At 45.3% G+C, this 16,803-nt stretch overlaps 1 protein-coding gene and 1 pseudogene across 3 annotated transcripts in view; one reads left to right on the top strand and one right to left on the bottom strand.

Annotated features, from left to right (window-relative positions):
- Positions 1-11,324, top strand: part of TNFRSF11A (TNF receptor superfamily member 11a) — a 50,425-nt gene extending 39,101 nt beyond the window's left edge. For all 3 annotated transcript variants that reach the window (XM_036417683.2, XM_036417681.2, XM_036417685.2), the window contains exon 10: positions 9,733-11,324. In XM_036417683.2, coding sequence (XP_036273576.1) covers positions 9,733-10,049 — 317 coding nt within the window. In that variant the 3' untranslated portion in view covers positions 10,050-11,324. The remainder of the gene's footprint in view (positions 1-9,732) is intronic.
- A 3,144-nt stretch (positions 11,325-14,468) lies between these two features.
- LOC118707438 lies at positions 14,469-14,924 on the bottom strand (annotated as a pseudogene).
- Positions 14,925-16,803: the final 1,879 nt, after the last annotated feature.

Genomic DNA, 16,803 nt, shown 5'->3' with positions numbered 1-16,803 from the left:
AAGATTTTCAGGATTTTTCCATTACTGAAAGTTCAGCTCTACTGTTCTGGTTTTGTGGTTGTTGTTTTTTGTTAATCCTCACCTGAGGATATTTTTCCATTGATGTTTAGAGATAATGCAAGGAAGGAGGAGAGACAGAGAGAGGGAAACCACAATGTGAGGGAGACACATTGATTGGTTGTCTCCTCTACACTTCCCGTCTGGGGTTGGGGATTGAGTATGCAATCAAACATGTGCCCTTGACCAGGACCCTTCATTCCACTGAGCCAAACAGGTGAGGACTATTCTGTTTGTTTTTAGTCGTGGCTTTTCTTCCCATTGAACACTAGTATGGAGGGCTGAGGAGCCTTTGGAGGCAGAAGCTCAGCATAGCAGAGGCCATGGCTTAGTAACACTGCCAGGGGCAGACCGGTTTTTCAATTGGTGACACCAGGAAGGTGATGTTGGCCACTGTGTCAAAATCACCAGCTGTTCCTGGAAGAACAGTGCTGGCCATGTTTAAGGGAATATTTTTTTCTCAATGTCATGAAACCCAAAGCCAGATCTGTGTTCTCCTTTGACATAACGAGCTAAAACGGTGCCCTCATTTAGTTTTTGTTATCTTTTATTTCTCCAGCTTTAAACATATAGGCACAGAGGAAAGGGAAAGAAAAAGTGTGTCATCAACTAAGCTGTGTTAATTTCCAAAGAGCTTCTGTTGCTTTTTTTGTCCTGTCTGGTGCTTAGTCGTGCAACACATCCGTAGAGAGGCTGCCTGTGGATGCCAGCAAGCGGGCCGAGTTCATTTTTGCCTGAGGAGCAGCAGCAGTCAGATTGGTTTTTTAGGCTGTTCCTTCCATAATTACGTCTCCATGAACAGGCCTTCTGGTTTCTGGTCAAAATAGCACGTTCTCCTTATTGTCTTTGTTTAATTGTCATGATTTGTGTTCTATAAAATGTGTGAAAGAGGATGAGCTTGGGTGAAAGATAAGAGGTGGTGGCTAATCCTGTTTAAGCTTCTAAAAGCCACATACTCTTAGGACTTAAAGTGGCCTTTTTAGTGGATGTTGGATTTTTATGTGTGGGTGTTTTAAAAACATATAGCCAGTTAAAGTGGTTTCTAGAGAAATGACAATGGCTAGTCACTTCCTCAGTAGGAAAGGATATCTCTTTTGCACCCAGCATCCTTTTGAGGAGAATGATGGTTCTTCAAAGAGCTCTACTGGTTTATTTTTTAAAAGTAATACTCATGCTCTAGCTGGTTTGGCGCAGAGGCTAGATCACCAGCCTGTGGACTGAAGAGTCCTGGGTTCTATTCTGGTCAAGGGCACATGCCCAGGCTGTGGACTTGATTCCCAGTAGGGGCCTGCAAGAGGCAGCCAATCAATGATTCTCTCTCATCATTGATGTTTCTATCTCTCTCTTCCTCTCCTTTTCTCTCTGAAAACAATTAAAAAAATAATAATAATACTGGTCTTTAATAAGAGTTATAACATTGCTAAATGTTATAACATTGCTAAATGTTATAACTCTTATTAAAGACCAGTGAGAATTATCAGCCAAGATCAATGAAGGGGGAAAACATAGTTTGGATTATCTATAATAATAAAAACGTAATATGCTAATTAGACCGGGCAGCTGAACGACCTTCCAGATGAAGCCACAGTGGTGGGGGCTGAGGCAGAGGCAGTTAAGGGCAATCAGGTAGGCAGGTGAGCAGTTAGGGTCAATGAGGCAGTATGTTTAGGGGCAATCAGGCAGGCAGGCAGAGGTGTTTAGGGGTGATCAGGCAGGCAGGCAGAGTGGTTAGGGACAATGAGGGAGGCAGGCAGGGTGGTTAGGAGTAATCAGGCAGGCAGGCAGGTGGTTAGGAGTCAGCAGTCCCAGATTGCGAAAGGGCCTAAAATGGCAGTTGGACATCCCCCGAGGGGTACTGGATTATGAGAGGGTGAAGGCTGGGCTGAGGGAGCCCCCAATGTATGAATTTCATGCACTGGGCCTCTAGTATCATATATAATCATGTCTTAAATTTACATTTTACATTATTATACTTTTGATATGATGTTGGTTACCTTGGTTATAAGCCCTTTTGCTTAGAGTTTGGATAATTCTCTCTATATCTAGAAAAGTACATGTCAAAGAAAAAACAACTGCTTATAATTTTTATAATTTATTAATTGTTGTGGCTTTTTTTGTGTTATTTCCCCCCTAAATCCCTTCGCCTTTTTCACCCAGCTCCACAATCTCTCCTTCCCTCTGACAACTGTCAGTCTGTTCTCTATCTATATGCCTGTTTCCATTTTGTTAGTTTATTTTGTTCCTTAGATTCCATATATGAGTGAAACTATATGTTGTCTTTCTTTGACTAGCTTATTTCACTTAGCATAATACTCTCCAGGTCCATCCATGGTGTCTCAAAAGGTAAGATTTTCTTGTTTGTTTGTTTTTATAGCTGCATAGTATTCCATTGTGTAACTGTGCCTCAGATTTTTGTATGGACCCTTGGGCTGCTTCCACATCTTGACTATTGCAAATAATACTGCAATGAACATAGGGTGCCCATATTCTTTTGAATTAGTGCTTCAGGTTTCTTTATATATATTTCCAGAAGTGGAATTGCTGGGTTATATGACAGTTCCATTTTTAATTTTTTGAGGAAACTCCATACTGCTTTCCACAGTGGCTCCACTAGTCTGCATTCCCACCAGCAGTGCACAAGGATTCCCTTTGCTTCACATCCTCGCCAGCACTTGTTCTTTATAGCAACTGCTTATAATTAATGTGCCTGGAGTTGGCCAGTGGCTTACTTTTGGCTCCTGAAACTACTTAGTTAGTCCAGCCACTCCTGAGCTGAGAGAGTTGTTTATTTACAGGCCCACACTGGTTCCTACGGAACCCCAGCTGCATATTTCTTTTTCTACCAAATCTTTATTGAGGGTCCACTGAGCCATGGAGACTTGAAAAAAGCTTGGGAACCAATAGGGATTGAGGTCAGGGAATGGATAACACAAAAGGAATCCACAATTTGAGAAGACAAAGCCCTTCATGGCCCACCTCCCTCTAGCCTCTCGTCTGTTGCTCCCTTTCACCCACCTAAGTTTTGGCCAATGTCAGCCCCTTTTACAGGGACACCTCTCACTTCTTCTACATTGTCCCCTTTCCCAGAGCACGCAGTTCTAGTCCCAGCTCAAATGCGACTTCCTAAACCAAGGTGGCAGGCATGCTGCAGTGTGGCTACTGTGTCCTTCTGTCCCCTGGGCAGCCCTTCACCATTGGTACTGACTGAGCCTGCTACACTCACACCTTTACCAGAAACCCATCTCTTGGTAGCCACAAGCAATCATAGGAATTACCATGACCTTCGCCACATCTGATCTTTCCATTCTCCCAAGGTGGCTTGGTTACTGTATGTTAAGTGTTTATAAGGTATTCATTCATTCATCCAGTCATGAATAACTGGAGAAACAGAAACCAGAGCTCCCTGTTTGTTCCCCAACTCACTCTCAACTTTCCACTTCCTCAGTCTGTTCTGGGGAGCAGGGGTGAGGATGGAAGGACTGACTGCCCTGGGCAGACCTAGATGTTCTGGGTAGAGGACACACAGACACAGTGGCAGAGGTTGCCAAGGCTGAGGATGAGGCACATGCCTGGCCCCCTAGTTCCCCGTCTGCAGTCTCCCCTCCTTGGGCTCCACCCTTTCTTGAAGTGACTATTCTTGCCCATCCATCTCCATTATCACAGGGCAGATAAAAGACTTTCCTACCCCAATTTCCTTCCCTTTTCTTCCCCTCCCCGCCATGTGAAGGCCGCCCAGGGCACAGAAAGGAACAGTAGCCACATAGCAGCATGCCTGCCATCCCTGGTTTAGGAAGCAGCATTTGAGCTGGGCCTGGAATGGTGTGCTCTGGAAAAGAACCATGTAGAGACAGGGAGAATGTTCCTGTAACAGACAGTCCTCTGTTTCTTTCTTCTCTCTCCTGCTGGAATGCCACCCACTAACTTGTATTTCACTTATAGCTAAGGGCTCATTGATTCTATAAGTTCAAAATATTGTAAAATTTTGTTATTTGGTAATAATAATGAGCATTCATTGATGCTACAAGTCAATGCACTATGTTAAAATATATGAAAAATTGATTCACTATATACTTTTAATTCAGCCCTGCTTGCCTTCTCTCTGTTCTAATGCTGCTCATTTTGGAAGGGTTTCATTCATAAGCCATTGTAAGTAATTTTCAAGCATGATTCAGAATGGAACTATTAAATATTCCTTCCCTTCCTTTTTCATCAGACACCAGTTTCTTCCAAATGCCTAAAACAGAGCTTGCATTTCCATCAAAAGGAAAATCACATGAGAAGCATATGGATTAAATATAAAACCAGTTTTTAAGAAATTCAGAAGGCACCCAGGGTAGCTGGGTAGCTGGAGCATATTCATGTATATTTTTAGTTCTCTTTCTCTGAAGAATATCTGACTGACAGTTGGATGGTCTAATTTGCTATAGTTCTTGTGATTTAGTATTCACACATTATGCATTTTAAAAAATATATATATATTATTGATTTTTTTACAGAGAGGAAGGGAGAGAGATAGAAATGTCGATGAGAGAGGAACATCGACCAGCTGCCTCTTGCACATCCCCTACCGGGGATGTGCCCGCAACCAATGTACATGCCCTTGACCGGAATCGAACCCGGGACCTTTCAGTCCGCAGACTGACGCTCTACCTCTGAGCCAAACCGGTTTCGGCCACATTATGCATTTTTATATGACATAATAAGCTTTTGAAAAGAGAAAAATGCATTCCCTTGCTTATAAATGTAAATTCTGTTAGGGATTCAGTTCTAAAAATGAAGCTGCTTCTCTCTGCCTGAAAAATAGAGAGTCCATACAGCCCCTATAAAAGCAAGGACCCCACTTTCTGATCGTGAAGGGCCACTTTATTTGTTCATTGTTTCTGTTGAACTAAATGCTATTTTTACCTTTCTCCAGTTACCTGAAAATTCTTCTGGTTAATGTCACATTAAATATTCATGTTAAGTCAAGAAACCCATTTCGAATGTTAGAAATCCTTCAATGTGTCCAATTTACTCAATGCCCTCATGTCCTCTGGCTCCCACATCATACTCTTTGGTAGCCTTCACATACAATTTGTTCAGTCAACATAAGACTGTCTTGACATCCTGCTTATCTCCCTGCAGAGCCTGGACCTGAAGCCACGCTCCTCTCCCCTTAAATCACTCCCAGGAATATGACTTCATTTGTTTACTGTGTGTTGGGGAGTCTTCAGTGTGCCCCAGAATAAGGGCAAACGTAGGCCCAAAAGAGCTGGCTGCTCTGCTGAGCAAGGGGCAGTGCCCAGGCCAGGCTCAGAAGGTTGAGTGGGAAGTACACCAGTCTGTGCAGGAGGTGATGGCTACCAGGACCTGGGAGTCCCCTCTCCTCTGCCAGTTGTCTCAGGAAGTTAGTCTTTGCTCTCACCCATTCTTTTGGGAGGAAAGCTCTTTGTTTCACATGCCTCCAACTCCATCTTTTTCTGCAAGAGAAAAAATTTAAAATAAATTCCTGGTAGGGGAAAGCTGCCAGAAGGCCAGCTGAGAAGAACAAGGAAGTGGTACAGGGGGCCCTTACTCTGCTTGGCTTCCCAGAGGCTCTAAGGTAGGGGTGTCGAACTCAATCAGAGAAGGGGCCAAAATCTAAAATCCAGCCTAAATCTCGGGCCGAATGGTTTACTGAACAGTCATAAACTGTCCTTGTGATGGAAACGCAGCGGAGTGCAGTGATGACAGCGCGGTGCGGGCCACATTGCAAGGCCTGGCTGGGCGGATTTGGCCCGTGGGCCTTGTGTTTGACACATGTGCTCTAAGGGCTAAATGCCTCAGGCCTCTTTAAGGCATCTTAATAAGCCTCATCCACACCATCCCCTTTTCATGTACCCCCCTTATAGCTGTGTTAGAGGGAAGAGTCTCCTTTGTCAGTAGAACATCCTGGGCTTTCTTGGTGCTCAGTGGAAAGAGTTACCCACTTTGGGGCCAGGTATCAGTGGCAGAAACCATGGCAACCATGCTAACCCAGAGGCCCTGCAGCACCCAGCTGGTCATGCAGCCTGCTGGCGTGGCAACCTATAATTGACTATCCAAGGTCTTGCCCTCTCGGGTCAGTTTTCATAACCCTGCAAAACATTTCTGTTATGAAAGATAAAGAGCACATTTTAAGGAATTACTACTTTTTAAAAAAAAAATATATATATATATATTATTTATTATTTTACAGAGAGGAAGGGAGAGGGATAGAGAGTTAGAAACATCAATGAGAGAGAAACATCAATCAGCTGCTTCCTTGCACACCCCCTGCTGGTTATGTGCCCACAACCAAGGTACATGCCCTTGACTGGAACCTGGGAACCTTCAGTCCACAGGCCAATGCTCTATTCACTGAGCCAAACCGGTTAGGGCAGGAATTACTACTTTTAAGCAAGGACAATTCAAGACTGATGGATATTACAGGATTAAGATATTACCAACTCATTCTAAACTGTGATCTGTTGGAGTCCTACATTCATCTCACAGCTGACTTGCATGACAAGAAACGAGACTATGGGTTTCGTGTAGAATTACATAATGAGTGTTCAAACCAGAGGCAGTCAAAATGATGGATTATTCCCCGCAATGAAAACAAAATGTTAGTTAGACTTCTAGGAAGAAGTGCTCTTTCAACCTTCAAGATGGACTGAGATCCCCCAACAAGATAGAGATGGAAAGAGCATTACTGCTGTGTGCATTTCCCAAATCTGTTTCCTTGAGAGTTCAAGAGCACTAATACTACCTTCTGTGACTAGTAATACCGTCTTTGCACCTGCGACCAATTCTTTGCTGTTTTCCAAGTATTATCTAATCCATTGTCTCGTTTGATCCTCATGCTGTCCTGCTGTGTGTTCACACATTCACTTATTCATTTATTGAATAGTTATTGGATGCCCTCTCAGTTGGCTGCACCTGCCAGGCTAGCAGGGCTTGCAGACTGATGCTCATTTTCTAAATGAGCAGCTGAGGTCTGGACAGTTGTTTGTCAGGACAAGACCAGAGAGCTTTCAGATCCCTGCACTCTCTTCTGTTCCCTCCCCCTCCTGTACTCAGCCAGCCACTGAAACCACCATCCTTTAATTACCAGTTATGCGCCTTCTGCTCTACAGAGAATGAGATGCCAGGATGACAATGATGTTATTAGATTATGTGCACATGAGTCTGCATTTTGACAAGCCATGAAAAGAATGTCAAACACAAGAGGGAAAAAGACAGCAAACCTGAATGCTCACTGGCAAAGAACCTGGGAGCTGGTGTCTGCAGTGCAGCCAGCCTGGCAGGGAGCACTCAGTGAGTCCTGGATGGGTGGTGGTTCTATCACTATGGTACCGTAACAGGTGCTCTCCATAGCTCCATTTATCCCATAATTTGGTCCACACTCTCCTTTCCCTCTGGAAAGAAAGCTGACTGCAGCCCACAGCACACTGATTACTCACAAGTAAGAGGTCACTCTGGAATGCCCAGGCCCTTCTGCTCCCACATGGTGAGAGGCATGCTTCCTGCATTTCAGTCCCGAGAGTGTGCACTGATCCCCTTGTAATGAGAGAATTAACTGCTACATTAACTGGTCAAAAACGAGGTGGATAAGTATGAAAATTATTTCTGTGAAAACGGTTAAATGCTTCAGGACAATTAAAAAAAAAAAAAGGACATACTTGAGAATTAACTTGGTAACTGGTGGGAGCAGAAAGACATAGGCATGCTAGAAGGCAAGCTCCCAGCTTAGAGTTCACTGTATGTTAGGAGCACCTGTCAGTATGTTTCAGAGGGAACAGAGAATGTGGGTCAGTCTAACTAATTGGTGAATGGAAATACTAACTGTCCTCCTCCATGTTGCCTGGGGGATTATTAAGCAAGTATCACCCCACCCTCACTACCCATCTTGGAGTATACCCCATACGACTGTCTAAGGGAGAAATAGCATGAGTCACTTTTGGTTTGTTGCTCACATTTTTTTAAAATATATTTTTATTGAGTTTTTACAGAGAGGAAGAGAGAGAGATAGTTAGAAACATCAATGAGAGAGAAACATTGATCAGCTGCCTCCTGCACACCCCTTACCGGGGATGTGCCTGCAACCAATGTACATGCCTTTGACCGGAATCGAACCTGGGACCTTTCAGTCCACAGACCGATGCTCTATCCATTAAGCCAAACCGGTTTCGGCTGTTGCTCACATTTGAAATCCCTGCATTTTCATGGGCCACTGTGCCTCAGTCCTGGCTTCTCTGTAGGTACCCTGATGGGTCAGTGGTCGGCAAACTCATTAGTCAACAGAGCCAAATATCAACAGTACAACGATTGAAATTTTTTTTGAGAGCCAAATTTTTTAAACTTAAACTTCTAATGCCATTTCTTCAAAATAGACTGGCCCAGACCATGGTAGTTTGTGGAAGAGCCACACTCAAAGGGCCAAAGAGCCACATGTAGCTCTCGAGCAGCAGTTTGCCAACCATGGCTGTGGGTGAAGGGAAGGCTCCCCACAGGAATAGCCTGCGTGCCATTGGTATTCACTAGACCATCCAAAACATGCCTTCCCCTTTTGGAGAGGATCTTTTCACATGGGGTGGTGACAAAGCCGATTTTATTTCTGTGAATTATTATTAGGCTTTGTCACGATAGAGAAGAAAGAAGAGGAGGCAGCTCCCCTCCCCTGCGCAGACATCAGTCCTGCTTGTGATGCTGAGCGTTGGGGGCAGTTCTGTGTCTGCTTCGTTTGTGGCATTTACTTTCAGTTCAGAGGATCATTCTTTAAAATAGAAGATGAAGAAGAGGCAGCAGGTTTTCTAGCATTTGTTGAACCTCCTATTTGTTTTTCAAAAGGCCCATTAATTAAAAACTGGCTAAATCTGCTCACCCACGAAGAAGTGATAACAGAACCCCCTCGGGACAGAGCACACTCCTCAACATTCAGAAGGAAAGAGTGATTTATAGGATTCATTTTCCTCCCCTCCGCCCCCATTTTAGTCTTCTGAATCCTCTCCCCCATGGGAGGGGGCGGGGTAAAACAAAGTCAAGGAAATTGATTAACCTCTGTTAAATATGAAGCCAAGGGACCCCATAGGGCCGAGCCATTAGGGACCTCCAGGGAAGGTGGGAGGTGTACAGGCATCCAGGGTGACCGGCCTCAGAGTGAGCGTGGTCAGAGAGCAGGCCGGGCGGAGGTGGGCTCCAGGAGCCTCACAGGAGACAACCTTCCCTCCATCCTTCACTGCCCTTCCCGACACATGGGACCATAGCTGGTCCATCGGCTGTTTGCTGCACAAATGGGATCACAAATGGGCACAGGAATCCATTTGTGGCATCTGAATCTTGTCTGTGAATCTCCAGTCCCGGTGCACTCCTGCTAGTACTCCATAGTCCATGTGTCAAATGACAACATGTGAGTGGGGCCCACTGCCAGGCTCATCTCCCCTGGTCTTCACCCCTCTTTTCTTTCTTGTTCCCCTGTCTTCTGCCTCTCTCCCTTCTTCCTGGGCCTGCCAGGCCTGGTGAGAGGACGGATGAAGGAACTCCTGGGTGTGCCCGCTGCGTGTAGGAGACCTGTGGGTGAGGAGCGGCCACCCTCGCCCCATCCATTCATTGGAAAACTTCCCTCTCACAAGACCCGGTTCCCACCGCGAACGGACGACTCACCTTCTGCGTGTTCTTTCTTCCTCTCCCCTGCAGGAAATGTGACTGGAAACAGTAACTCCACGTTTATTTCCAGCGGGCAGGTGATGAATTTCAAGGGCGACATCATCGTGGTCTACGTCAGCCAGAACTCCCAGGAGGGCCCGGCGGGGCCAGGCGGCGGCGCTGGGGAGCCGGTGGGCCACCCGGTGCAGGAGGAGAGCCCGCCGTGCTGCGACTCGTTCGCGGGCCTCGGGCCACGCTTCCCGGACCCGTGCAGCGGCCCGGAGCCGGAGCCGGAGCCGGACAAGGCCTCGCGGCCGGTGCAGGAGCAGGGCGAAGCCCAGCCCCGCGCGCCCTGGGCGCAGCGCTGAGCGCCCGGCACCCGCGGTGGCTCTCGGCACTCCGCGGATCGGGGATGCCGCCGGATCAGCCGCGACTTCCCGGCCATCAGCCCACCCTCCGCAGCCCACCCTCCGGCCTGCAGCACCACAGGGACCTCGTACCCATGGGGGCTGCGGGCCGCGTGGGCCCCGAGCACCTGCACCTGGCCGGGCGGGGCGGGGTGCGGCCGGGGATCTGCCTGCACGTGGCTCCAAGCGGTACAACTGCGTCCAGTTACCTGACATTCTCCACCCACCGTGCTATTCGTTGAATCGGGGCTTTTAAAAAAACGCAAACAGGGTTTCACCCCTCACTGGCGTGCAGTCACATACCAGCTGATGACTCAGGTACACGTTGCTCTAGTTTGGTGGCTCCACTTTTACTTCCTTTTATGGTTTTTCCTCCCTCCCAATACCCTGAGGTTATTTCCTCAGTAGTCCCTCTCTTTGTGACATGTTTTTATGGCGGTCCTGTTGTATTTGGGTCTGTGCTTTTCCTCTCCTGTGTTTGCATTTCACTTAATCTCATAACATTTTTCTCCTCCTCCACCCCCACTTTTTTACTATTTAAGGATTTTTCTTGAATTTTCCCAAGGGTGATGGTGTTTATGTGTTCTCTGTTGTGCCCCTTCTCATAAGAGTAGGAAGCTGTGTTTCGGTAATGCCTGGTGCGAGGGGTGGGGGTGAGGGAGTGTTGGGGTCTGTACTAAGCACTTTTGGGGAAAAGGTTAGAAATGTGAAGCCTGGAAGGAGGCTCAGGGAACAAGTGGAGGGACTTTGTGTTTTTGAAAATATTGCTGAATTCCCATTTTTCTAAAAGACGGAAAAGGGGAAACCCCTTTTCTCTCTCTGAATGTTTTTGTTTTGTCCATGGTTAGGCAGAACTGAGATGAAGTGTGCATCCTCCTCCCCAAATCATCCCTGTGGGGAATTTATTCACCCCTTCCAACAGAGGCAGCCAGGTACTGCTATAAATAAACCCCTAAAAATGCCGGCTGCTGCAGCTTTACTTCCTCATTCTTGATGCCTCTCCGGGAAACGATGTGGAGTGAATGGGGCTCAGGGATAGCCTGCACAGAGTGAAAAGAAGGTGCTAGGGAAGTTCAAGAAAGAAAGCATACAGTTGAAAAGTTAATATGCATTTTCTTTCTCTAAACCAGAGTGGCATAAATGCTATAGGCAACAGGCCTTATTTTCTTCCTAAGTAGAAGTTAGCCGCACAGAAGTGGAAAACTCTCCTGCTATTTTCCAGTGCATTTGAATTAAGAACCAAGTCCTCCTGTGGTGGACTGAAGAAACTGTATCACACAGGCAGTATTCTCTTAGCATCAGTCCTCTTGCTAGGAAACAGACAGTGTGAGTCAGACTGCAGGGAGTTACCTGGGTTATTCCATCTGCTGTGGTCGATGAGTATTTGTTCTCAAATACTAGAGAAAAGTTAAAATACCTAAAATTACTGTTGCAGGCCTGGTAGGTTTTCAGAGTGCTTACCGTGGCCACTGTCCACCCTCTAATGGCCTGGCTACAGGGAATGACCACTAGTCATGGGTTTCTCCCTACTGGTTGTAGTTCTCTTGGAAGTGCCACAGTGGTAGCAGTCAATTATGATTTTTTAAAAAATATATTTTATTGATTTTTTTACAGAGAGGAAGAGAGAGGGATAGAGAGTTAGAAACATCGATGAGAGAGAAACATGCATCCCCTACTGGGGATGTGCCTGTAACCAAGGTACATGCTCTTTACTGGAATCAAACCTGGGACCTTTCAGCCCGCAGGCCGACACTCTATCCACTGAGCCAAACCGGTTTCAGCCAATTATGATTTTTAATGGAGAAGTGGAGGGGGGCTGTATAATTTATGGCATTCCTCAACAGATGGGAAAAAATGCAAGAAGAAACTTCCAGGATGATCAGTTGGTGGGAATTTACTGTCTGTTCTGCCCTTTTAGTTAACATTCATCCAAAGAGATGTGATAAAAATGGGAGAAACCATTATCCCCTTTGAGATGGAATATATTAAACAAAGTATAGTTCACAAAGTAGAATGCTGAGCTGAAAACCCGAGTTTCCGCTGTGACTGTCATCGTCCCACTGATATTACTTTACCTTTCTGTGCTTTCATTTTTCTTCCTCGGAAAAGGCACTAATGACAATTTTTGACTCTCTCCTTATCCAGAGATAACAAAAGGATGAGCTCCTTACAAACAAACAAACAAACAAAAAAAGGTGCTAAACAATTAAGAATCTACTTTCAGAGGAAGGTAGTATTCGCATTCTTTCCCACAATGGCCCCTACTAATTCTGGATTGACCCAAGGACAATTCATGATAGGAAATGTATAGCAATTGTTAAGTCTGCATCTGTGTATTATAGAGATGTACTTGACAAATGTAAAAAGAATGAAATGAAGAAAATAATGAAAACTTGTTTGGGGGAATGGGATAAAGAGATTATTAAATGTAATATTTGACCATAGGAGAGTTGTTTTGTGGTTTGCTTAAACGGGGCCTTTTGTTAAATAACAGTCTGTCTTATTCCTGACCTCTGTGGTAAGCTCTGGTGTTCATTGTTGGTTACGTTGTGTCTTATTGGTGGAACCCGTGATAACTGAGTTGGGACAGAGCATGACTTGCTTGCTGTGATGACCTATCTGCTGCTGCTCTCATAAGAAATGTTTGTAAAACATGGAGTTGAAAGGGAAATGGAGTCTTAACAGTTCATACCCATATTTAACACAAATACCAGAAAAAGGAAAAAAAATCAAATTTTCTCTCTACTTATACACACAAAGAGCAATTTGAATGTGCTGTACTGGAACCTTCCTGTGGTGAGGCTCTTGCTATGAAACAAACCACCCAAAACTTAGTGGCTTAAAACACTACTGTTTATTGAGTTCACAAGTTGGATTGGCTCAGCATGGTTGGTTCTTCAGGCCTGGCCCTGCCCAGCTGGGCTTGCTCCCAGGTGCAGTCTGCAGGCTGCCTGGGCATTGGCTGGGCCAGGCTGAGCCCTCTCCACGTGGACCCTCATCTTCCCAGTGGGCTAACCTGGCCTTGAGCTGAGGGTGGCGGCAGGGTTCCAAGAGAGCAAGCAGAAGCGTGTCAGAGCTTTTGAGGCCTAGGCCTTGCTCTGCCACATTCTGTGGACCAAAGTAAAACACAAGGGCAGCCCAGATTCAAGGGGTGGGAAGCAGCCCCACCTCTTGATGGGAAGAGTTGCCCAGTGACATTGTGAGAGGGATGCATACAGGAGGGGAAGAATGGGGCCCTTTTTGCCATCTGTCTACCACAGGTGCATTGCTCAGAATAAACTGGTGCAGGGAAGAGGGTGCACCTGGGAGCAGGGGAGGAACATTAATAAGTGATTCCTTCCTTGGCGGTGCAGAGTACGGCACATTCCTACAACCGAGAGACACCACATTCATGTTAACCCTACCAGACCTGAGGCCCTGAACCTAACTGTCCCCTAGACCTGGGCTCCTGAGCATTAAAGAGAAAAAATCAACATGCTATAGAATAATGTTAGTTACATGCAAACAAGTGGTTAGAATAAGATGGAACTTGGAGACATTGTAGAAAATAGGTCTAGGCAAAGTATCGAAAATCAGGTACAGCGGTATAGCGGCAGATTCGGAAATTGTATTGAAATTCCTTCCAAAGCCAAGTACATGGTTGGGGAACTGGGTCTACAGTAGTGCTGCATAAAAGCAACTGTATTTGCAAAATTGAGAAAATCAATGAGATATTTTGGGTGGAGGAACCTGCTACATCAATAAAGGATTTCCTTTTACCCTTTATGCTGATTCAACAGACAAACCATAGTGTTAGGTGCTGAGCAAAAGGGTGGGCTTCAGCAAAAGTTCTGTCTTTGGTGGAAGAGGCAACATTTTGGAACATTTGCTCCTTGACAGTCTCTGAGGGTGCATGGCTACCCGTGGCCATCTTCTTTGGGAAGCTGTGGAGTGCTCTGGGTAATTATAAATAAAGCTGCTATTAAAACTGGTGTGGCATGTGTTTTCATTTCTCTTAAGAGTGAGTTGTGGGGTCATATGGTAAATATTTAATTCTAAGAGACACTTCAAAATTGCTTTTCAAAGTGACTGTAGCATTTTGCATTCCTATCAGCAGTGAATAAAAATTCCAGTCATTCCACTTCCTTGTCAGCATTTGGTATTGTAAATTGTTTAATTTTAGCCATTCTAACAGATGTATAGTATCTCACTTTAGTTTCAGTGCATGACTGAGCATCCTCTTTTGTTGTTGAATTTTTATTTCATAATCATAAACTTAACTCTTCAATACAGCTAGTATTGAAAATAGGGGACCCAATGAACTGAGGCAAGAACACAAAGATTATAGAACATTCCAAACGATGGGATGCTCTCCTGAGTTAGAGAGAAATGGTTTGGTAGTTAAGATAAAACACAGGTCAAATTTATTAGATTTGTCCACAGTCAGCAAAGGTGATCTTCTTGCTGGTCTTGCCATTCCTGGACCCCAGTGCTCTATGGCTGTCACAATATCCATGCTTTCTTTCACCTGCCCAAAGACCACATGCTTGCCAGCCAACCACTCAGCCTTAGCAGTGAGGTGAAAAACTGGGAACTGTTTGTGCTTCAGGATGAAGTTCTCATCCTCAAATTTCTCCCCATAGATGGCCTTGCTGGAGTCATCACCCTGGCACATAAATCCCACAATAATTTTGTAAAAGCAGGAACCTTTTAACCAAATCCTTTTCCTCCAGTGCTCAGACATGAAAGTTTTCTGCTGTGTTTCAAACTTTGTATGCAAAGAGCTAGAAGAAGACATGGCCCAAGGGCTCACCATTGATGGCAATGCCGAACGAAGAACATGGTGGGGTTCACCATGGCTGGACATGGGTGGCTCATCGGTGGCTCTGGGGAAGCAGCATCTGCAAAGCCCTGGGCATCTTTTTAAATGTTTACTAGGGGGGAGGGAAGGGGTCCCCTCAGCCCAGCCTGTACCCTCTTGCAATCTGGGACCAGTTGGGGGATGTCTGGTTGCTGGTTTAGGTTTTATTCCACAGGGATCCCTGCAGGATTAGGCCTAAACTGGCAGTTAGACATCCCTCTCACAATCCGGGGCTACTGGCTCCTAAACATTCTGCCTTCCTCCCTCATTGCCCCTAACAGCTCGCCTGCCTGCCTGCCTGCCTGCCTGATCACCCCCAACTGCCTCTGCCTGCCTACTTGATCTCCTCTAACCACTCGCTTGTGTGCCTGATTGCCCCTAATCCCTAACTGCCTGCTTGCCTGGTCACTCCTAACTGCTCTGCCTGTCTGATCTCCCCTAATCACTCTGCCTGCTTGCCTGATTGCCCCTAACTTCCTCTGCCTCGGCCCCTGCTGCCACAGCTTCGTCCAGAAGGTCATTCGGCTATCTAGTCTAATTAGCATATTATGCTTTTATTATTATAGATTTGGCTATCTTTAGTTCATATTTGCTTCACTGCCCCACCCTCCTGCAGATATGTGATCCAGTCGTTATGCAGTCGGTCATTATGCTTCACGGCGTAATGGATAATTAGCATATTCCTCTCTTATTATAAAGGATGTCCTTCTATTTCCTTGGGTAAATACCTACAAGTGGGGCTGCTGTACTGCATGGTCAGTGCATGATTATGATGGCAACATGTGAGGGAACTAACACCCCCTCCTCACCAGCACTTGGCATTGTCCACAACTGACTCTAAAAACAGTTACAAGTAGTTGCTAAGGTTGCGAAGCTTGTTTTGTTTTCCAAAAGCAAGGCTTCTATAGACTTTAGATCCAGCCAAAGAAGTTACTAGTGAGATAAAAATTTCTTCCGGGCAATTGCACTCTTAAATTATGGTTTCCCCCCCTCCTATTATTTAATGAAAACGTTTACAGCCAACATCTTTAAAACCCAAGCTGTAAGTAGGGCAGCAATTGGTCCTATGCACAGGGGGTATTTTTAAACATTGAAATGAGATGGTATTTTCTTTAAAAGGAAGCTTCCAACTTCCTTCATGCTGTTTTGAAAAGAATGTGAAGATTCCTGCATTCTGGGAAAAACTGAAACTGTAATTAGAACAATGCCAACTGTTCTCATTTCTCTTGCAGGAAATTGTTTCCTTAAAAAAAAAAAAAGCCATCTATAGATACACACAGATTATTCACTTCCAGAATTATGTGCAGCCAGTTTAGAATCCTAAATTGCTCCAATTGCCTCCAATTCCCTTTATGGCCCAAACAAACTGATTTCCCCCTAGGCAATTCAGGAATGCTACCAACTAATGGTAAATAATCAGCCGTGGTTCAAATGGAGCATAAATAGAGAACTCTGTCAGCAAAATACTTGTATAAACCAGTATCAAGACAAATACAGCTTGAAGTATTTGCCATTTTTGGAGCATGGAATCATAGGTCTTCATTAGCCTGGGAAATTGAGAATAGAATGAAGATATGGCAGCTACAGGAAACAGGAAAAGACGCAAAAGAGAGACACCTGGGCAGGAGTCTCCCTCCCTCCCTGGCCTGTTTCCCAGCAGCCGTTTGTGAACAGTGTTTCTAAAATCAGCCCTTTGCAATAAAACATAGAGGCTTCTGTGAAGGTTTGAGCTAATAGTACCTGATCATTGACTGTTTGAATTGCTAGGTAGACAAGGGTACTGGCTTAGTTTTGCTAGAATGACTTCAAGGGGTGTCTCTTGAGGTCTTTGGGCCAATTGTCAGTCAGGTCCTGACTCTAAACTACAAACAACAA

Source organism: Pipistrellus kuhlii, unplaced genomic scaffold (assembly GCF_014108245.1).
Source record: "Pipistrellus kuhlii isolate mPipKuh1 unplaced genomic scaffold, mPipKuh1.p scaffold_m20_p_6, whole genome shotgun sequence".
Taxonomy (NCBI): Eukaryota; Metazoa; Chordata; class Mammalia; order Chiroptera; family Vespertilionidae; genus Pipistrellus; species Pipistrellus kuhlii.
This window is presented reverse-complemented; position numbering and strand designations above follow the sequence as displayed.